The sequence below is a fragment of the Lepus europaeus genome, chromosome 6, assembly GCF_033115175.1.
Source record: "Lepus europaeus isolate LE1 chromosome 6, mLepTim1.pri, whole genome shotgun sequence".
In the NCBI taxonomy this organism is placed as follows: domain Eukaryota; kingdom Metazoa; phylum Chordata; class Mammalia; order Lagomorpha; family Leporidae; genus Lepus; species Lepus europaeus.
The window spans coordinates 113,588,574-113,610,633 of NC_084832.1; the positions used below are offsets into that span (position 1 = coordinate 113,588,574).

The 22,060-nt window shown below is 40.0% G+C and overlaps 2 protein-coding genes across 4 annotated transcripts in view; one reads left to right on the forward strand and one right to left on the reverse strand.

The window, feature by feature from the left end:
* The window catches only part of RECQL (RecQ like helicase), a 49,150-nt gene extending 47,603 nt beyond the window's left edge, over window positions 1-1,547 (reverse strand). For both annotated transcript variants that reach the window (XM_062194908.1, XM_062194909.1), the window contains exon 1: window positions 1,500-1,547. In XM_062194908.1, the coding sequence (XP_062050892.1) occupies window positions 1,500-1,515 (16 nt within the window). In that variant the 5' untranslated portion in view covers window positions 1,516-1,547. The remainder of the gene's footprint in view (window positions 1-1,499) is intronic.
* Window positions 1,548-3,863: 2,316 nt separating this feature from the next.
* GOLT1B (golgi transport 1B) lies at window positions 3,864-20,545 on the forward strand. 2 transcript variants are annotated; one of them, XM_062194914.1, is made up of 6 exons: window positions 3,864-4,031; window positions 10,091-10,249; window positions 10,823-10,914; window positions 12,263-12,441; window positions 15,625-15,706; window positions 18,110-20,545. In XM_062194914.1, exons 3-6 carry the CDS (start codon window positions 10,831-10,833, stop codon window positions 18,146-18,148), a joined length of 384 nt encoding a protein of 127 aa, XP_062050898.1. In that variant the 5' UTR covers window positions 3,864-4,031; window positions 10,091-10,249; window positions 10,823-10,830; the 3' UTR covers window positions 18,149-20,545. The 2 variants fall into 2 exon arrangements, with proteins under 2 accessions (XP_062050898.1, XP_062050897.1); XM_062194913.1 differs by lacking the exon at window positions 10,091-10,249.
* The last annotated feature ends 1,515 nt before the right edge of the window (window positions 20,546-22,060 follow it).

The following is a 22,060-nucleotide window of genomic DNA, read 5'->3' on the forward strand; positions in this document are numbered from 1 at the left end:
ATGCATCTGTTTGGTGAGGGGGAGAGTGTATTTAAGAAGACATTTCTTTCAAGTCTGTAAAAAATTCAATCTTTCTACCATATGGTACAGGTAGTATGTGGCAAAGGATGTGTTCACTACATCCCATAAATAACTGAAAATATTCATACTACAAGTTTCTCATCCTGTCAACTACCTCTTAACCAAATACATCTTGAGCTTTCATTAGCAAACACATTACAGAATGATTAAAAACAAACAAGGGGTAGAAATGCAGCAAAATGCTAAAAGTAGTTGCCTGAGAATGGTAGAATAAAGGATGTTTAAAACATACTTGAGGCCGGCGCCGCCACTCACTAGGCTAATCCTCCACCTGCAGCACCGGTACCCGGGGTTCTAGTTCCAGTTGGGGCGCCAGGTTCTTGTCCCGGTTGCTCCTCTTCCAGGCCAGCTCTCTGCTGTGGCCCGGGAAGGCAGTGGAGGATGGCCCAAGTGCTTGGGCCCTGCACCCGCATGGGAGACCAGGAGGAAGTACCTGGCTCTTGGCTTCGGATCGGTGCAGTACACCGGCCATAGCGGCTATTTGGGGGGTGAACAAATGGAAGAAAGACCTTTCTCTCTGTCTGTCTCTCTCTGACTGTCTAACTTTGCCTGTCAAAAAAAAAAAAAAAATACTTGAAAACAACTTCAAATAACTCCACTTCTAGGAAGTTATTTAATGAAAATAGAGAAACACACAAAGATTTAGATTCAATGATGTTCAATACAGCATTATTTATATTCTTTAAATGAAGACAGCCTAAAAGTTCAACACTAAAAATAAATAAATAATGTCACTGCAGAAAACAGTCTGGTAGGTCCTCAAAACATTAAACATAGAATTACACATGATATAGCAATTTCGCTCCTAGGAATATGCCCAAAAGATAAGAAAGCAGGGACGGAAATATTGGTCCACCAATGTTCACATTATTCACAAAAGTCAAAAGGAGGGAAAAAAATCCAAATATCCATCAACAAATGATTGGATAAACAAGATGAAATATTAATAGCTTAAAAAGAAATTCTGATACATGTTACAGAATAGATGAATCTTGAAGACATGACACTACATGAAGTCAGCCAGCCACAAAAGGACAAATAGAGTATGATTCTACTTGTATGAGGTACTTAAATTAGCCAAATTCATGAAAACATAAAGTAGAATAGTAGTTACCAAGTGGATGGGGAGGGGCATAAAAGAAAGCTACAGTTTAATTTTCACAAAACTTCAGTTTGAAATGAAAAAAACATCCTGGAGAGAGATAGTGGTTATGTTGCACAAGTGTAAATACACTTCAACCCAATCAATTGTTCACTTATCAACAGCTATTTTAGTAGTAAGTTTTGTTACATATATTCTACAATAAAAAGTAGAAAAAATAATTTCTGTAATCAGAATTTTAAAAGCAAATATTTTAAAGATCTTTCAATTGGAAATAGAACAGAATGAAGTAAAACATATAATTATTTCCACTAACCTGAAATGGATGCCATTCTGAAATTCAACTGGAAATACAAATTTCTTCCTAAAAATGAAAGAAAAATTATGGCAACAATTTTCTTAGAACGCTTGATAATGTCACTGCTAACCATGAAAAATGTTAGAAAGTAAATTATTTATAGCATTCACTCATAAGTAAGGACTACATGATTCCCCCCTTGAGTTTTTATAGAAGTTTCTAGATTTAGGGAAAGTTTCTTAAATAAACACACACATGACAGGTAGAATGTGAATAACAATTATCAAACATTCACCAGACACAATGCAATGTTATAAAAAAGTTATAGCACTAAATTACTGCAAGATCATGGTAAGGATACACATCCTGTTCCTCTGAACCTCTTTCTCTACCTGTAAAACTAGGATGACTGAAGCAGCTTTATAAAAAGTTGGACAGCGTCAAATGCCCTACATTAAGGAAAACAGAACATAAATAATCAAGTACATTATTTAACAATTTATTGAGCAATTGCTTTAAAGAACAACCATTTGAAGATCTCCCTGTAGTTCTTTTCCACTAACTAAAAATGAACTTTATAAGGAATTACAATGTGAGTTCAATCTTTTCTTTTTTTTTTTTTTTTTTTTTTTTTTTTTTTTTTTTTTTTTTTTTGACAGGCAGAGTGGACAGTGAGAGAGAGACAGAGAGAAAGGTCTTCCTTTGCCGTTGGTTCACCCTCCAATGGCCGCTGCTGCCGGTGCGCTTCCACCGGCACACCGCGGTGATCCGAAGCCGGGAGCCAGGTGCTTCTCCTGGTCTCCCATAGGGTGCAGGGCCCAAGGAATTGGGCCATCCTCCACTGCACTCCCTGGCCATAGCAGAGCGCTGGCCTGGAAGAGGGGCAACCGGGACAGAATCCGGTGCCCCGACCGGGACTAGAACCCGATGTGCCGGCGCAGCAAGGTGAAGGATTAGCCTATTGAGCCGCGGCGCCAGCCGTGAGTTCAATCTTAAAGGAGCAATTGGCATTTTAAAGAAGTGTTGCATTTCAGGACAGAACATGGAGATGGTTTGGAACTCTAAGTACCTACGAATGACTAAAACTTAAGTGCAGGCATGGGCAAGGGTAAGATGAGTAGAAACTTTAAATTCCCCATTATCCTGTGCACACCGACCCAAACTCTCTGAGATGGATAATCAAGATGGCCTAAAACTAAGTTACAATATGTGCTTCCCAAAGGCGGCTTCGGCACCATCCCAGCCTTATGCTCTTCCTACACAGGCTGGAAAGACAGGCTGGGTCCTGTCCGCCTCGCTGAAGACTTTGGAGCGGCCACACCACTGAAAGGTAATGAGGGAGGCCACCAAGGACTTTAATAAACACCCGCCCACCACATGGGGGCGGGGGAGGGACTCTAACAACACTCTTTCCACAGAGGGCAGGGTCTTCTAGCTCTGAATCCACCTAGTTCGGCACAGCGCCCTGCCCGCGGCAGCACAGGCTCGGGTCTGCGGCGAGCGACAGCGGGGCCGTCTCTACCCTCCCAAGAGGATGCCATCCACACCCGACTTCTCCCCACTTCCAAAAACGACTCCGCTCACTGCACAAACGGCAAGAGCGCTCCTTCCCCCACAATGACGTCACTAACAGCAGAAGACATCGCAACACAAGACGCACTGGGCCACCAAGGAGCTCTAAGTAGGTCAGAAGGAGACGCTCGGCACCCACGGGGCGAACTTTGCCGAGTGCGACCCGCCGCGCCCCCGCCCACGGCGAGGGAATGGCGCCCCGCCTCGCGCTGCCCAGCGGGCCTCCCCGGGGGCCATTTCCCAGTGCACAGGCTTCGCTGGCCGGGCCTCCCGCACGGAACAGGCTGGAAACATAGACAGCGACCACACGAACGTGCCTCTCGGGGCCCGAGGTCCCGGGGAGCGGACACCGACCAACGCCCGGCGTCCTGCCCCCGCCAACGCGTTAGCGGGAGGAAGCGAACCGCGACAGGCCGGCCTCGCCCTCTGAGGTACTTAAAACAGCCAAACAGCACGGCAAAGGAGAGAGCAGGGAAGGAAAGGACGCCCTGGCCCCTCCAACCCTGTACCTGGGGCCGCCCCAGACCTTTCCCGAGGGCTCAATAAGCCGCCTGACCGCAGCCCGGCCGCCCACCCCAAAGCGCCCCGCCTGAGGGACCACTAACGCACCTCCTTCAAGCGCTCCGCGATAAAAATCTTCCCGCCACCCAGCTGGGCGCACTCACGCTTCCGGGTCGGCCCGTTCAGCCAATCGCAAACGGCAACCTTCTCTAATTGGCCGGGAGGTGTGGCCGCCGGGAGCGTCACCAAACAAGGCCACTGGCTATTGGCTGATACTCAGAGCCGATTCGGCCAATGGGACGCGGCCTTGAAGCCCGGGTGGGGGTGGCTGCGTGTTTCCGGAAGACGTGGCGGCTCTCGCCTGGGCTGCTTCCCGGCTTCATTTCTCCCGACTCAGCTTCCCACCCTGGGCATTCCGAGCTGCTGCCACCGCTGCCCTCGCCGCCGCAGCCATGATCTCCTTGACGGACACCCAGAGTAAGCGCCTGCCCCCGGCACCCCAGCCTCGAGCCCCGCACACCCCTCGCTAGGGCTGGGTCCTGTCCGTCCGCCCGCCCTCTCGCAGCTCCTCCCGGGTCAATGAATGAAGCTGCGCGCGGGGGGCGGCGGCCCGCGGGACCGAGCGGGGGCTGCCAGGACCTGGAGGGGCCCGGGCTGGACTTGCAGTGTCGGGACCTGGGCTGGGAGGAGAGTCCGTGGCCGGCGCGGGGAGGCTGTAGCGGAGCGTCCGGGGTCGCGCCGCCCGCACGCCCCGTGAGGCTGGCGCTTTGTTCCCGGGACCGCCACGAGAGAAAAGTTTGCCGCGCGGCGCCCGCGGCCCGCTCCGGGGGTCCTTTGCCCCCGGGGGCACGCTGGGCGTCCTCCACAAGTGGCTGGCGGGCTGGTTGTGTGGAAGGCGGTATTTTAAATGTCACCTCCTGGAGGCCGATTTTGAGAATCGCTCACACACTTAAATATTTTGAATTCTGCAGTCGTCTTCTGCCACCGCTGGGAACCAGAATCCCTTGAAGCGCCTTCGCTTTTCTCCCCGCTGAAGTTTGAAGAGCAGCAAAGAAGCCACTTGGTGTTGTGCCAGGGTTTCTTTCGTTAGTGTTGTGCTTTGTGGCTAGCTCTATTATCTAACCTCCCTTTCTGCCTGCCACAGAGCTCCCCAGGCCGGTCTCGTCTCTCAGGTTAGCGGAACTGTGTTTCCTTTCAGTAGAAAGTGTCCACTTCTCTACCCTTTCCTGTCATATTTAGTAGTTTTTGTATTTACATATCTGCCCATAGTTTTGTGTTCACCCATCTGTGATTGCTTTTGAAAAAGTATTCTATTTCCATCTACTTGAAAGGCAGAGCAAAAGTGAGAGAGAAGAAGACAGCAGGAGCGAGCTTCCACACTCTGGTTCACTCCCTGGATCACCTGCATCCTTCAGGGCTGGGCGAGACCCAGAGCTGGGATCGCCCACGTGGGTGACAGGGACCTCACCTGCTGCCCCCCAGCGTGTGCACCAACAGGAAGCTGGATTGGAAGCAGGGGCAAGACTTGAACCCAAGCACTGTGATAGGGGATGTTGTTAGTACCAAGCCGCACCTTAAGCTGCTGCACCACGCCTCCTGCCCCTGCTTCCTTCTGATGGCCTGATAATATTTTATGTCTCACTTTCATTCATCTGCCGTGTCTTTCATCTCTTATTCTGTTCAACTTACACTTCAGAGATGTTAAGAATTAAGCAGTCTACTGAAGTGAAAATAGAACTTCATTTAAAATGCCTTTTTTTGAAAAATGAAGTCATAAGGTTTAGATTCAGCTCTTGGGAGACATGAGCTTCACAGAGCCTCTAAGGGTTTCCACCCACACTGCCATTCCAGTCAGACTGTTCCCTCCTGGCCTGGATCGGCACTGTGGGGCCACCTGCCCTGGCACAGGAAGAGTGTATGATCTGTTGCGTTCATGTGTTCTGATCAGAAAAAATAAAAGATTAGTGTAATCTTTTGGAAGGTGGGAGGTATCTACTGTAATAGTTACTAGCAGTTGTATAAAGTGTTTTCTTTCAGTTTACCATGTGCTTTCGTATAAATCATTATGGTTGACTTTTATAAGAGCCCCATAAGGCAGAAAAGGGGCATATGCCTTTTATAAATTAACTGAGGCATGAAAGAAACTGAACGCAGGGTCATAAGAAAAATGGCAGAAAAAGGTGATCCCAGGTCTGCTGACTGAGAAAGGTTTATTCTTTTCAGTGTACCCCACTACCATCTAAGACGACAAGAGGTGAACTTCAAGCTCTTAGAATGTTTTGAGTCAGTGGTACTAAATATCAATTACTTATCTGTGAAAAATTTTCTTCTCTTGAAGCCTTTTTACAGGGATGAGTGCCTAATTTACATCCTTCCAAATACCAGAGCAAGTGATTGGGGGAGGAGTACAGGCCGAATAAGAAGCCTTCTCCTCACCTCTCTCCATTAAATTAGTGAGGAAAATGAAATTTTAAGTATTTTAGGTGAGACAGTGGATTGAAACAAAAGGATTAGTGAACCAAAATATTTTTTTAATTTCAGATTATGTTGGGATTGTATGCATGTTGTGCTACAAATATTGGCCACCATTCAGGACTATTCAAGGATTGTGAATCTGAGAAAAGGCAACCAAGGATTGTGAATCTGAGAAAAGGCAACCAAGTAGTGATCACAGTAGAGTAAATGACAACTTGTGGTGCTTCAGGGGATTCTATAGCAGCACCCTCCCTCCCTACCCCACAATGCCTAAAATTTATTTAAACTTTTTATTTATTTATTTATTTATTTGAAAGGCAGAGAGATAGAGACCCAGATCTTCCAACCCTTGGTTCACTCCACAGATGCCCGCAGTAGCCAGTGCTGAGCCAAACCAAAGCCAAAAGCAGGCACTCCTCTAGATGTCCTGCATGAGTGACTGGGACCCATGTACTTAAGTCATGTGCTACTTCCCAGGCTGCACAAAAGCTGGAATTAGAAGTATCGCTGAAACTGAAACCCCAGGCACTCTGCTATGGGATGTGAGCTTTCCAAGAGACATTTTAAACACTGCACCAAAATGCCTGCCCCTCATTGCCTAAAATATACCATGATCAACTGAGTCATTCCATGAAGCTGATTTGCAGTTGTATCTTTTTTTAATGATTTTTGTCTTATAAAGGGTATAGTAAGAGAGACAATGCTGCTTTTAGGAAATTGTGAATAAGATACTAAAACGTTAGCAGTGATTGTCATTGTTTATGCATATCTTTCCTTATTTAATTCTACAATAAGCTTTTAATGTTAGAAAAATTAATTTTATGAGATTGCTTTTAACAGATCTTTGTTTTGCTTAAGTTTGTGAGAAAGCAGAATGAAGGTTTGATACTGAACAAGAGGAAGATAAATTGCTACGTTATTATAATTGTGGTCTGAATCAGGCAGCTCTGTGTAGGGCTCTAGACAGCCAGAGGGCTAGGAATGCATAAGGGTCACAAAGAAGGGATTTCTGGAGATGAGGACAGGGCACAAAAGGCCAGACTGAATCTTTTGACCTATTTAGATCAGGGAATACTTGGCAACATCATGCCAGTGCAGATTTTGGCAAAGATGTGACAGCAGCTGTCTGATGTCCAACTGCACAAAAGTAGTAGGAATTACTTGATTTCCATGTTGCAGTTGTAGGACTGGACCTGAATGACTATAGTGTGAGAAGACTAGCCTTGAATTCTAGCCTGACTTGACGCCACCACCCACACATTTTTGCTCATTCTGTGATCAAGATCAAGTTACATAATCTCTCTGTTCTTGGTTGCCCATATGAAACATGGGCTACTTTTTACCCAACACAGTTTTGTTAAAGGAATTATGAGACATTTGTATAAACATTTCATAAATGGTAAACCATGATCAGAGCTTCTTTTTCACCTTAGTCAATTTTTGATAGCTGTACTGGCATCTACTAAGTTAGATAATCAACTGCTGCTAAAGTTGAATTATCTCAAAACACTTCCCCCAGAAGTTCAGTACACTTTAATGCCTTGACTTTGATTTAACCAAACATTTTTAACCTGAAAAAACTCAGGTGGGAAGAAGTGATGACAATACACAATGGTTAAGCACATGGGATTTGGATTCAGATAAATCTAGATTCAAAGGTTTACCTACACATGTGTGTTTGGGCAGTCTAAGCCAACTCTCTGAAGTTTCAATTTCCTCTCCATCTCTAAAATGCTAATTATCCTATATTCCAGTAGTGTTGAGAGAATTGTTATACAAGTTATGTGAAGTACCTCATAATGCCAAATTCATGATAAATTCTCAATACACAGTAGCTGTATTTTCCATCGGTTTCCTTTCTAATGAACAAACATCTCAGTGTTTCTGTATAATCATTAAGATGACTCAGAAAATATAGGAATTACTCACTCAAATGACTCAGCTGCCAGTGATTAAATGCTAGCTATTGAACACTTATTCAATGGGCTTTTACTTTTCTGTCCATATTTTCCTCCAAAAAATTATGTCTGGCATGTAAACAGTTATTCTGATGAATTCTCAAGGCATTTATTCTTTTTTTTTTTTCTCAAGGCATTTAGACAACAGAATATTACTCTCACTTTTATCAGAATTTTTGCCCGTGGAAGTACACTTAACTGGCATATTTATAGATAGATTCCTGGATTCTTTAAGACTCATTTGGGGAACAAAGGGTAGCTACAGTGGAAGATAATAGTTACCAAGAAATTAAGGGGAGTGCGCTCCTGCATAGGGGATAAAGCCGCCACCTGCTGTGCTGGCATCCCAAATGGGTGCCGTTTCTCATCCCAGCTGCTCCACTTCCAATACAGCTCTCTGCTATGGCCTGGGAAAGCAGTAGAAAATAGCCCAGGTGCTTGGGCCCCTGCACCCTTGTGGGAGACCCGGAAGAAGCTCCTGGCTTCGGATCAGTGCAGCTTCGGCCAATGCGGCCAGCTGGGGAGTGAACCAGCAGATGGAAGACCTCTCTCTCTCTCTTGCTGCCCCTCCTTCTCTCTGTATAACTTTGACTTTCAAATAAATCTCAAGAAAAAAAAGAAAAAAATTGAGGTGATGAGGGAATGTAGGAAAAGATAAAGTTGATTTTTTTTTTTTTTTTTTGACAGGCAGAGTTAGACAGTGAGAGAGACAGAGAGAAAGGTCTTCCTTCCATTGGTTCACCCCCCAAATGGCCACTACGGCCGGCGTGCTGCCAGGAGCCAGGTGCTTTCTCCTGGTCTCCCATGCAGGTGCAGGGCCCAAGCACTTGGGCCATCCTCCACTGCACTCCCGGGCCACAACAGAGAGCTGGACTGGAAGAGGTGCAACCGGGACAGAACCGGCACCCCAACCGGGACTAGAATCCGAGGTGCCAGTGCCGCAGGCAGAGGATTAGCCTAGTGAGCTGCGGCACCAGCCTAAAGTTGATGATTTTAAAAAAACTAATCAGCAGAGTATTTTATATGGCTTAAGGTGTTTTTTTTTTTTGACTAGCTGTGACCTAGATTTTAGCTTTTTGAAGCTAAAACCAAAAAGTTAAAAAACAGTAGAAATCACTAATGGTGTATATAAGATTGTGTTTCCAAAAAATGCAGTGGCTCCTGCTGTCACTCATTGTCTATGTGCAAATAGTGTGTCTAGGTACAGTTAGCACTGTTGACTGTCTCCTAAAAACAAAACTGAAGTGATGGAGAAGGGGAAGTCATAGATTGTGCTTTGTAGCACTAATAGGGATAGTGAAAGTCACCTTACAAAGTTAAGACTCTTCAAACGAACAGGGCCAGACCTAGGGAATTTAGTAACTAGAGTTAATTCAATCAAACACACAGGGCAAGCATAGACCACAGTTCCTGCTTTGTCCACTGCTGTACATTCAGTACCGAGAACAGTTGCTGGTGTTCTTTGTAAATGAAAAAGTCGAAAACTAGAATGTTAATATGAGGTAAAACAGTACTTTGAAACTTTGGAGAGGTGGTTTTAGGACCCAAGGCTAAACGTGTGAAAGGATTCACAGTTGAGATAAATTTGTAGATGATAAATTTGTAAGCCATCATTAATTACAAGTGAGGTTTACACTTCTGGAAATTAACTGTTGAGAAAAGCATTCTCAAAATATTTCTTGGGGCCAGCACTGTGGCGTAGCAGGTAAAGGCACCGCCTGCAGTGCCCGCATCCCATATGGGCGCCAGTTCGAGACCCAGCTGCCCGACTTGCGATCCACCTCTCTGCCATGGCATGGGAAATCAGTGGAAGATTGTCCCAAGTCCTTGGGCCCCTGCACTCACGTGGGAGATCCAGAAGAAGCTCCTGACCCCTGGCTTTGGAAGAGCCCAGCTGATCCAATTAGGCTGAACCACCAGGTGGAAGACCTCTCTCTCTGCCTCTCCTTCCCTCTTTGTGTAACTCTGACTTTAAAATAAATAAATAAATATTTTTTAAAAAAATTCTTGGGCCAGCGCCATGGTTCACTTGGTTAATCCTCTACCTGCAGCGCCGGCATGCCATATGGGTGGCGGTTCTAGTCCCGGTTGCTCTTCTTCCAGTCTAGTTCTGTGCTGTGGCCCAGGAGGGCAGTGGAGGATGGTCCAAGTGCTTGGGCCCCTACACCCTCATGGGAGACTAGGAGGAAGCACCTGGCTTCTGGCTTCAGATCCGCGTAGCTCCAGCTGTTGCGGCCATTTGGGGAGTTGAATCAACAGAAGGTAGACCTTTCTGTCTCTCCCTCTCACTGCCTATAACTCTACTTGTCAAAAAAAAAAAAAAAATTATTGTTGCCATTGAGACAGTGTGTATAGTATACACTGAATGATTATATAATTGAAGTGTATTGTACAGACCCACCATAACATTTCTAATGGGGTAAAGACAAAGTTAATTTTAAAAAGGAAAATAAGTAACTGCATAAAAATAATCCTAGAATGTAAAAGGACATAAACAAAAATTATATGTTTATACTTGATGGCAGAGATGTTCTTGGGAGGGAAAAGGAACATATAACCAAAGTTTTAGAATCCTGTTTGTCTTTTTCTTTACAGGTCAATCTTTGATGCATTCTGTCTCCCATACAAGAAAGCTTCATTTGTATTTAAAATTTTGAGATAATTTGCCAATGTTAATTTGTTACAGATCTTAATGTTACTTTGAAGTTAATCTGTTAGGGCTCGTTTCCTTCTATCAGCCGAAAGAAGCAACCAAAAAGTTTCCTTTCTTAGTTTATAGGGATGTTAATGTGACTTAATTTTTCTCCACCTTTAACCATATAACTTATGTTGCAGAAATTGGAATGGGATTAACAGGATTCGGAGTGTTTTTCCTGTTCTTTGGAATGATTCTCTTTTTTGACAAAGCACTTCTGGCTATTGGAAATGTGAGTTTTTGAATATATATTTTAACTAAATTCTTAAGGAAATTCTAACTAAAAATTAGTTATTACCTGCTGTTAAATTTGGGGAAGTCACTATCACTCACATGTAATTCCTGTTGCATCCCTTATTTCCATCAGGAATGAAACCTGTCCGTTGTATGTGTTAAGAAAAAAAAAAAAGTAAACACTTCATGAGGTTTTTGTAATTCTGTTAAATGTTAGTGTGTTTTACAATAGAGTAAGTGAAGACTGCTTCTATTTAGGAATTCAAAATAAATTGCTTGATAGTCCCATGTCCTGGTAAATCTGTTAGAGTATTTTGCTTTAAGCATCTGAAACTTCATATTTAACTGCATAACATAGATTTTTTAATCTTGTAAGCCTTTTAAAATTTATATCTGTGTCAATAATTGACTTGCGTAGAAAAGTGTATATATTATTTTGGATTTATTTATACAACACCATTTATGTATGTAAGTTGTGCAAGAGTTTTATATATAAAAAATAATCCTTATAAGAAGTCAATATAGTCTCAATAATGATTGAATGTCTTTTGAAACATACATACCATTGGGTTTTTAACTGGAAATAGGAAAAGATAAAGGATAGCAAAATTTTTCAAAATTGATGTTTTAATAAATGATAATATGAGCACCACTGGTATCACAGAATATGCAGCATAACCAGTATATATTTGTGTAAAAATTTTCCTTAAGGAAACTTGATAGAGTATGGTAGGCATATATTTGGAAACAAACCCAGGAAAAAAGTGACCTTTTAATAGATCAACATTTCTTGACCATGGTAAAAAATAAAATACTAAATATCTGTGTATTTGAAAATACCTTGGTTGTGTTTTTATTGTGCTGCCCTAGATATTCTAGAATTAGTAAAACTAATTCTGTCAACTTAGCTTTGTCAGTATTCCTCACCTCCATAGAAACCCTGTAGCCCATGATGAATGTTGCAGAACCAGGAGGAAAACCTTGGGGGGACATATTTATGGGCAACTTCCCTCTCTGCTTTGCCAATTCATGTGCTTGATAAACCACCCCTGCCCAGGTAAAACTGGGGAAACTACCACGAAGGCAGGTGCCTTTGTAACGCCTCACCTTTCTTTTTCTCCGTTTAATCAAGATAGAAGAGGAATGAGACAAGTGAAAAACAACTACAGCTTGCACATGCATAACCCACTCCTTGATTCTGTTCTTGATTGTGCATTGCAGTTCTCTCTGGCCAGTTGCCCACATTAAAAGCCAAATGTGCTTCCTTTTATAATATTTAGCTTTGACCTTTTGAGATGCATGTTCTGTGTTTAACTACCCTTTCTGTGTTGCATTTTCTGTTATAGGTTTTGTTTGTGGCTGGCTTGGCTTTTGTAATTGGCTTAGAAAGAACATTCAGATTCTTCTTCCAAAAACATAAAATGAAAGCTACTGGATTTTTCCTGGGTGGTGTATTTGTAGTCCTCATCGGTTGGCCTTTGATAGGCATGATCTTCGAAATTTATGGATTCTTTCTCTTGTTCAGGTGAGGCAGCCATTTATTTTCTCTTCAGTAAGCCAATTTGTCAGATAATTCTTACCAAAGAAAAAAAAATACCCTCAGATTTTTATATCTAAGAAAGAAGATGTTCATTTCCTTTCATGAATTTTTTTTTTAGTTTGAATCTTTATTACAATTTTAGATCAGTCCTAGAAATGTTTTCCAAATGATTGCCTAAGTAAGATACTAAGTTGTAAGTATTTTCAGTGCAATAAAATTAATCCTACTGGCATGTTAAGGCGCTATGTTTATATTTTCATCTACAAAACAATGTTAGACCATTTGTATAATACCTTATACTTCATAGTTACTGCCTTTATACACACACACACACACACACGCGCATATATATAATGTAGCAATTCTATACCAAATACACTTGAGTATCCATGTTAAAAAACAATCTTTAAGTAAGGGGAGTCCTAATTATTTTCTCAAGAAATGCATATTTCTTGCCTTGTAACTAACAGGCACTATATTACCCACAAGAAGCATAAAAATGAGTTGTGCCAAATCTACTTTAAGGAATCTTGCTTATAATAGTGGAATTGTAAAGAGACCAATAGGATATAGTCATAATGCCATTATAGGAGTATATGCAAAATTTAGAAGCATAATTAAGGAAGGAATTAAAAAATTCAGATAGAGGTAAGAAATGTTAACTGATAAACTGGACATTAAAGAATGGGTAAAAATTCATCTGGTACATGAGGAAGGGAGGAAAGTTAACTGTTTAAGAAGGAAGACAGCGGCCGGCGCCGTGGCTTAACAGGCTAATCCTCCGCCTTGCGGTGCCGGCACACCGGGTTCCAGTCCCGGTCGGGGTGCCGGATTCTATCCCAGTTGCCCCTCTTCCAGGCCAGCTCTCTGCTATGGCCCGGGAAGGCAGTGGAGGATGGCCCAAGTGCTTGGGCCCTGCACCCACATGGGAGACCAGGAGAAGCACCTGGCTCCTGGCTTCGGATCAGCACGATGTGCCGGCCGCAGCGGCCATTGGAGGGTGAACCAATGGCAAAAAGGAAGACCTTTCTCTCTCTCTCTCTCACTATCCACTTTGCCTGTCCAAAAAAAAAAAAAAGAAGACAGGCTCATGAAAGTACAGAGCTTGTTCTGAAAAGAATAATCCAGAACAACAGGAGCATGGAATAAATGGAAGGAAAAGGGTGACAGTGAGACTGAAAAAGAAATTCAGTGCCAGACTGCAAACTTTCTTTGAAAAACTTGTTAATAAAAGTAATACTCTGCTTTAACCAAGGTTGGCCTGGGAAGCAGTTTTTGGGGAAAGATTAAGGGTCTCAGAAATTTTTAAACCAGGTACACCGAGGTAAATGTTTTAGAAAAACTACCAGGAAAAAGTATGAAAAAGAGAAAACCTAAAGGCACCAAGGTCTGTTAAGAGGCCGTTGATGTAGTACAGAATGCAGACTAATATGATTGGAATCTTGGAACACTCTTGACCTTGTAGGTGAGGTAGAGAGGGAAAAAGCACAGGGAGACTTGAAGAGATGGAGAACTAGAAGGAGCATAGTGAGAGAGAGGAAGGAAGAGAAGTTCATCATGGCAAGTGTATCCTGCAGCAAGAAAATTAAGTACTTGAAGGACTGCAAAAAAAACTCACTGGCTTTCTTAATTACACAGCAATTTTAATGATGAAAGTTCATAAGCCAGAACAGATATTTGGGATGAATAAAAATGGGAAGTCTTGGCATTATTGATAAACATTAGCACAATACATTGGCTTCTTGGTTTAGAGAAGTTTCTGGTCCTGATGCTGAGTTTTGTTGTTAGGTTTTGCTGTGTTCTGTGAGATGATCTTAGTTTGATGTGTATTGCCATGCATTTTTGGCATTGTTTTTCTAGATAAGGAAATACCATTTGAAATCATACCACATTTAAAACATTTAAAAACAATGCTTGAAACAAACAAAATGATCATTTTGAATTCGGTACCACTAGAAAATAATTGTGATTGTCTTTGAAACATGTATAAGGGTACTTTAGAAACTTAATGGAGTATGGAATTAAAAGATTTTGATGTGGAAAAAAATTTGAAATCTGTACGTTGTTCGTTCATAATATAACATTTTTGATTAACTTTTTAAAGACATCTTTAATATACTCATCTATACCATCAACCTAGGAACTATTTCCCTGAAAAAATATTGCTTTGTATTTCTCTTTCAGTCCAGATATTTTTACTTCCTGCAGATTCACAATTGAATCTTGTTGCTAACTGAATTCTGTCCATTGTAATGTTTTATTTATTTAAAAGGTAGCGTTACAGAAAGATAGAGACAGGAGAGAGAAATTTTCCATCTACTAGTTCATGCTCCAAATGGCCACAATGGCCAGTGCTGGGCCAGGCTAAAGCCAGGAGCCAAGAGCTTCATCTGGGTCTCCCATGTGGGTGCAGGGGCCTAAATATGTGGACCATCCTCTGCTGCTTTCCCAGGTGCATTAGCAGGTAGCTGGATCAGAAGTGGAGTACTGGGGCCTGAACTAGTACCTATATGGAATGCCAGCATTGTAGGTAGCAGCTTAACTTGTGGTGCCATAACACCAGCCCCACACTATGTAGTATTTTCATCAATATATGTCTAATTTCAAGACCCAGAAAGCTTATTTCTTATTCATTTTTCAAACCAAATATTTCCTTTCTTGTTTCATATAAGTGTCTGAACTGATCCATAACTAATTTTAAAGTGTTTAGAAGCTGTAGGACTCTTTCAGGCTTGTATTCCTACCAAAAAATGAAACGTAATGGGAGAGATACCATCTGGTATGTAGTCTGTCCATGCTGGCTAAGTGTTCGAACCTAGTATTTATTCAGTACATGTTGCCTATTAGAATTTTTGTGGTCCCATATATAGGGTCTTGATAGCCCCTTTCTTTTGATCAGCTTCAGCCCCAACAGCTCCCCATATCTGAGGAAATCTGCAGCAATTGAACTCACTCGTATCTGAGCATACAACATGGCCAGGCCTCGTTCCTCTTACATTGTTACTAGTAATCAGCCAGTTTTAAATTATGGTGATAGTAATTCATAATTCTGAGTTTAAAGTCTCAAACATCAAAATCTTAACAGGATCTTTTCTTTTTACTTGGTTAGCAGTTGATTTTCCTAATTGGAAATCTGGTAGTCTTAAGAATGTTTTCTCCATCTCCTAGGGGCTTCTTTCCTGTGGTGGTTGGCTTTATTAGAAGAGTGCCAATTCTTGGATCCCTCTTAAATTTACCTGGAATTAGATCAGTAAGTAATCATGTATTTAGCAATACGTTTTTGAAACCATCAAAATAAGTAAATTTTGATGCTCTTGACTTCTAGAAATTTGAGTAATTGATGAGTTTATTACACAAATTACATCACATAGATCACAGTAACCGTGGACACCAAAAAATAATCATTGCTGAACCTGTAAACCTGAACTTTTGTTTCACTGTATCCATTTTTAATACTATTCTAGATTGATATGCTATGCTACCTTCTCTTTGAGAGTTCAAGGCATTTTTTTAGTAAATCTGTATATAATGTTTCATTTTAAAAGTATTGTTGTAAAAAGGAATCCATTATTTCTTGTAAATATTTTCTTTCTCAGATTGTCAGCAAATGGGTAGATTAAAATAGTTAAATAAGCCATTATTATACTGGAAGTCAACAGATAAAAAGAGCATTTTAACAGTTGACGTTTCTTCCCTTCATTCAGTATTCATTCAGCAAATGTTTGGTTCTAAGCTACTAGCTTAAATATTTTAACTTTTCTTCAAGGTGACTCAAAAGGCCTTTCAGGATTCAACTTATGTGTTGCCTTCTTAGAAAAAGCTTTGCTGACTTCCTGTGACTGGCTTCAGATAAGCTTCTGTAGCATCCCTGTATACTTTCTGTGTTTTAAATGTCCAGGGGAAGGTTTCTGCATAAAACATTGCAGGTCTTGAGGACAGAGAGCGTATTTTAGTCACTGTTCCCCAGTGACCAGCATAATACTTGGTATATACTGGAAACTTGAAACACTTTTGCTAAATGAGTGACTGTTAGGTGGCATTTTGTTGAGCTCAGGGAAATTGGTCATTTTCAGGACACTCCAGGTGACTTCCTTTCAGCATTCCATCCTTGAGTTTCAAAACCAGATGAGATCCTTAAATTCTAGAAGAACCTGAGCTGGGGATTATCCTTGTGGTTCTAGATTTTACCCATTTCGCAGTAACCCTGCTTTGGATCAATTCCATAGTTCTAAGTGTATTCTGAACAACCTGGATAAACTGGCTGTCAGGATCTCGGTGATTCCAAGGGTCTGTTGGCTTTTTAAAGTTGTTTACTGGTTTTTATGGATGTCTCTAGAGAGAAGATCTGTAGCATTTATTGAACTCTCAAAGAACCGAAGAATGGCTTACCCACAGAAAAATAAGTACCACTATAAGCCTAATCCTATTTCCATCCCTAAGTTAGTCCACAGCAGGAACTTTACAGCATGACTGCATGGATATTTGACGTTACATTTGAAAAGAAATGTTGTGCTTCCTGTCCATTGAAGTTTACCAGAAAATGCTAATGAATCCATTAGCCCTTTTAGAACAGCTTTTAGTTTCAGTGAGCCAGTAACCTATTTGTGGTAACTGAAAATGTTAAAACCTAGGCTTATAGGGGTATATCCTGATTTCATTTGCATTAATCTTCAAACTCATTACAGGAGTCAATGTTGTTTATACTTAGAATGATGTGAAATTAACGAAACTTCTAATTAAAGGGTGGTAATCATAATTTGTGTTCTTAATTTAAAGGTTCTGCAGTATTTGCATAAATGGACACCCAATATTAATAAATTGTTCCCTGTCTTTATTACTTCATCATTTTAAATGCTTAAATAACAATATGAATAGTGAAATGAAATAAACAGTGAGATGATTACTAGAACTTGAAAGTATTATAACCACTTGGGTTATATAACTTTTAATGTCTTCACTAATTATATACTTTATTTCAATCTTTACGTTGCCATCTGGGATGCTGAAGAAAGTCAAACCGCTTTATATTTGGGGCAGACTAACCAAAGTAAATAATCATTTAGATTAATGTGTGTTAAATTTATATTCAGTACTTATAAATTTATGCTTGCATCATTAAATCTATTTTAATGTCATTGCCACTTTGAATCTGAAGTCCAAAATACACATTTAAAGTATATTTAGTCAATAGCTATTGTTAATTATTGAACTTAATGGAGTTAAATCTGTTTGTTCAAAGACTACATAGGCCCAGAAGAGATCCACAGTAATGGTCAGTTGAAATATCTTATTGGGTTCATTAATGCATGAATGGCTGACATTTAAGTTTTTTATTTATTTTTTTTGTTAAGCTAGCAGTGTTTACTTCATTTTATACAATTTTTTTATTCATTGTGTTGCATTTTTCATGTTGCACCCTTAAACTCATATGTATAACACATCATGCAAAAATAACTTTTAGAAAAAAAGTTTGCACACATTTATGTGTCAGAAGATGGTGGTGAGTAGTACTGAATTAATCATTGTCAGTCATACCTTAAATTTCCACGAATCTTCTTGTAAAGCTGAGTTTTTAAGTCAACATTTAAAATGTTAATACAGTGTTTTTAGAATGATACAGGCTTTCTTTAATGATCTGTTTTTCTTCTTACAGTTTGTAGATAAAGTTGGAGAAAGCAACAATATGGTATAACAACAAGTGAATTTGAAGACTCATTTAAAATATTGTATTATTTATAAAGTCCTTTGAAGAATATTCAGCACAAAATTAAATTTCGTGAAATAGCTTGTAATCTTCTTTACAGAAGTTTAAAACGTATAGCCTACAAAGTACCAACAGCAGTTAGCAAAGAAGCACTGAAAACAGGCTTCTAATCAGATGACCTGAAGTCAGCAAGCAAACTGAGGGAGAGGAAATCCATGTTGAATGTGTATTCGAACTCCTGAAGGCTGTCTTTATTGTTTTCCACCACGTATGAAACACAGCCATCCTCAGAGAACTGTGGTGCCTGTTTTTTGTTTTTTTTTTTTTTTAATTTGCAAGTTCAGAAGCACCCATGGGCATTTGCTTTTTAGAAATGTCCACTACAATGGCAAAGATATTTCCAATGCACCGTATCTTTGAAAGTGTTGCATGAGTTAGATTGGATTATGTCATTTTGATGTATTAGAACTGAGGAAAACCCAGTTTTCATGTATGAATCACTTTTTTTTTTGTAAACATGTGGTTACAATAAAACTTCTGTGGTCTTTCTGAATCTTAATATTTTACAGCCAGATGAAAATCGGAACACTATAATAGTCTTTTTGCTGGAATAGGCAGAGTATTAGTTCTGTTACTTCCTAAATTGCAGCTGACTAAGCACTTTTCTGGTCAACCACACGCTCTGGAAGTATGTATACTTCTTTGGATTATGATCTCCTGAGGATCCTTCATTACATGTAAACATTTAACAGAAAGCATTTTCGACCATGAGGAAGTCTGTTACATAGCTTGTCTCATTGAATATTCTTGTACTTATGATACCAGATGATGCAAACCAAGTCAATTTTTCTACATCATGATGTGGTTTTTCTTCATTCTTTTATTTTTCTAATTTTAGCAGTGGTTTTTTATTTTGTTTTTAATAAATTAAAATTAACTTTTGATAATGTTTAAGACATAGCATGTAAAAAAGTTAAACTTACAACTTTTTTTTAAGGGCTGTTCATTTAATCTGAATCTTCCTTTATTTTCACCTTTTTCATAATATACAAAAATGAGTATATGTGACATATGTGTCATATGATCATTCTTTGGGTTAAGGAAATTGAGAAAATACTTAAGTTCACATCCTAAATTTATTTTATTAGAATTAAACTAGCTATGGTTTCCTAAAAACATGACACTAAAAAAAAAAAAAGGCGGAGGGTTGCTTATTAGCAGCAAGAAACAGCAGTTGTTTCTTTCATAATAAATGTAACAACACATTTCAGCAGCCACAGCACTATTTGTTTTACCACTAATGTTTGCACTATTTATTTTTTAATACTTTAAAAGCTTTTTAATTCATAAAATCATAATTGAAATTTGTGGTATGTATTTACAAACATGTCTACAAAATATTACAGCTTGTATTATCTTTAGTGAATCTTTCAATGCACATAGAACTCCTAACCTTGCTCGTCTAAAGAAGGAAAGACTTGGTACATAGTCTGATGGTTCCGTCTTGTGGATTTCTGTCTTTTTTGGTACTTGCATTTGACTTAAGATTTATCTGTGAAAACGGCGACACATGGAGATTCCTACCTCAATAGTCATGGAATAAGAGACCCAGTGTTGTGTCTAATGTTCTTCAAAAATTAATATCCTCACTTGGACAGTGTCAAATATACTTACTTTGAGGGTTGGCTTATATAAGGTGCCCTGTAAGGACTCTGTTAAACATAGTTTTGCCATATCATTTCCAGTGGCTCATTTTCAGAGTAAGAAGAGTTCTGTTGATGTAAGGAACATCTCTATTGTTTCACTCCTTTGCAGACATGAATTTCTAATAAATTGTTCCTTGCACTGTAACAGAGATCCCTTTTTCAACAATCTTATTTCAGAAAGCATTCTTGGACTAGAAATAATTTAATCATCTTTTAGTCCTTAGCACCATTAAGAGGCTGGAGCAGTTTTCAGTTTTAAATGAGTCAAATGTGTGTTTGGGACTGCTTGGCAGGACTGTATATTTCTTATTCAGAACCCTTGATGAGGCTCTATTTTAAAAACATTCTTCTGACAGAAAGCACTATACATCCTATTGTTTCTTCCTTTCTAAAATCAGCCTTCTGTCTTTGTGACAAAAAAAAAATGTACATTGATTATTTCTATAGAGATGGAGGGAAAGGTCTAATACTACTTAGCCTTAAGTGTTTCTGTCATTGTTCAAATGTATTTTCTGTAACAGAAACATCTGGAATGTTTTTCCCCCTTATAAATTGTAATTCCTGAAATACTGCTGCTTTAAAAAGTCTCATGGTCAGATTATATGATCTTAACAATTGAATATTGTAAATACACTTGTCTTACCTCTCAATAAAAGGGTACTTTTCTATTAATTGGTGGTCAAGTGTATCTTTATTATGAAATTCTAAAACAGATTTTGGCATTTTAAAATAACCCACCTCAATTTTTCAGTCTTACATGTAATTTTCTTATCTATAAAATTATATCCACATCTTACATTTCCAGATTATCTAAATTTATGTAATAAAACAGACTTGAAGTAAGCAAAACCATTCTTTATTTCGAAAACTCTTTCTAAAAAAGAATGACACTTGTCTTGGGCTATATGCTATTTTAAAATAGATTCTAAGGTCTAAGAATCCTAAAAGTCCTTGTGTGTGCTAAATGGCAGAAAACCAAGAGAAAAAGATACGGCATCTGCCCATGAAGAGTTGTAACTTTAGCATTACCATTCTTTTTTCCAAGTAACTTTCTGAGTTATACATGAAACACATGATGAGAGAATAACTTGTCGTCCAGACATCTTAACCTCTTCCTTTCTCTCAGTCAAAGCTAGGACTGCTCAGCCTTCCTCTGTGACTGATAATGTACTTTTTGGAAGGTGTCTTTGGAGAGGGAGAAAAAATGACATCAGCTTTAATCTCAAGCAATTCTGTGTATATGTTTCCAACTTATTGTGGGTTTTCAACTTTTTTGTTTTTCTCCTAGGTAAGCCTATAGATGGGTATTTTGGCACAGTGGTCAGTGATTAAGTTGCTGTTTCTCATGCCTGCTTCCCCATATTGCCAGTGCCTAGGTTCATGTCCAAGCTCCACTTCCAAATCAACTTCCTGCCAGTGCATACCCTGGGAAACAGCAGGTGATGGCTAAAATACTTAGGTCCTTGCCACCCACATGGAAGTCCCAGATTGAGTGACAGGCTCCTGGCTTTGCCCTGGCCCAGCCCCAACTACCATAGGATTTGGGAAGTGAAACACTAGGTAGAAGCTTTCTCTCTCACATTGTCTCCCCCATCTCTCTCTTTTTCTCCCTGCCTCTTTCTCTGCAATGCAAATAAGTAACATACCAATAAAAATGCAGGGATTCAGAACTGTCCCGGCTAGGTGCATCCAGGAATCTGCTATAGCATTTATATATCTGCAAGCAGTTGCAACAGTTTATTGAAAGCTGCTACTAATGCTGCCACTAACTGCAAAATGTAAAAAAGGGTGAAGGTAGAAATTTATAGAGAAGTGCTTAATTTTTTTTCCCTAAAGATGAAGAAAATATATAATCCTTAAATATTATGTTCTAAATAAAACCACTGAATATCTGTAGTGGTTTGATCATGAATTTTGTCAATGCCAAAAGGCCCCTGACCACGTTTGCCACACAGGGTATTTGTGGCATCCAGAATAAAGCTGTACATCTTGACTGTTACCAGGTGAAGTAGAAGCCTTGAATCTGTTATTAAATATCCAACAGACCCCTTAGCTTATCCTAGGCTGAAAGGTTCCAACCTCTGTCCTGCTACCTGGATGCCCAGAATTCTTTACTGACTGACTGACATGCTTGTCCAAAGCCCTAAATTTACTAAGCTCTCAAGACCTAATTAAAATATCCTTAATATAACTC

Excerpts from the sequence above, each read along its gene's own strand:
- GOLT1B (XM_062194913.1), top strand. The coding sequence starts at position 4,007 with ATGATCTCCTTGACGGACACCCAGA. Across the intron at positions 4,032-10,822 it reads CTCCTTGACGGACACCCAGA|AAATTGGAATGGGATTAACA; the intron begins GTAAGCGCCTGC and ends CTTATGTTGCAG. Across the intron at positions 10,915-12,262 it reads CACTTCTGGCTATTGGAAAT|GTTTTGTTTGTGGCTGGCTT; the intron begins GTGAGTTTTTGA and ends TTTCTGTTATAG.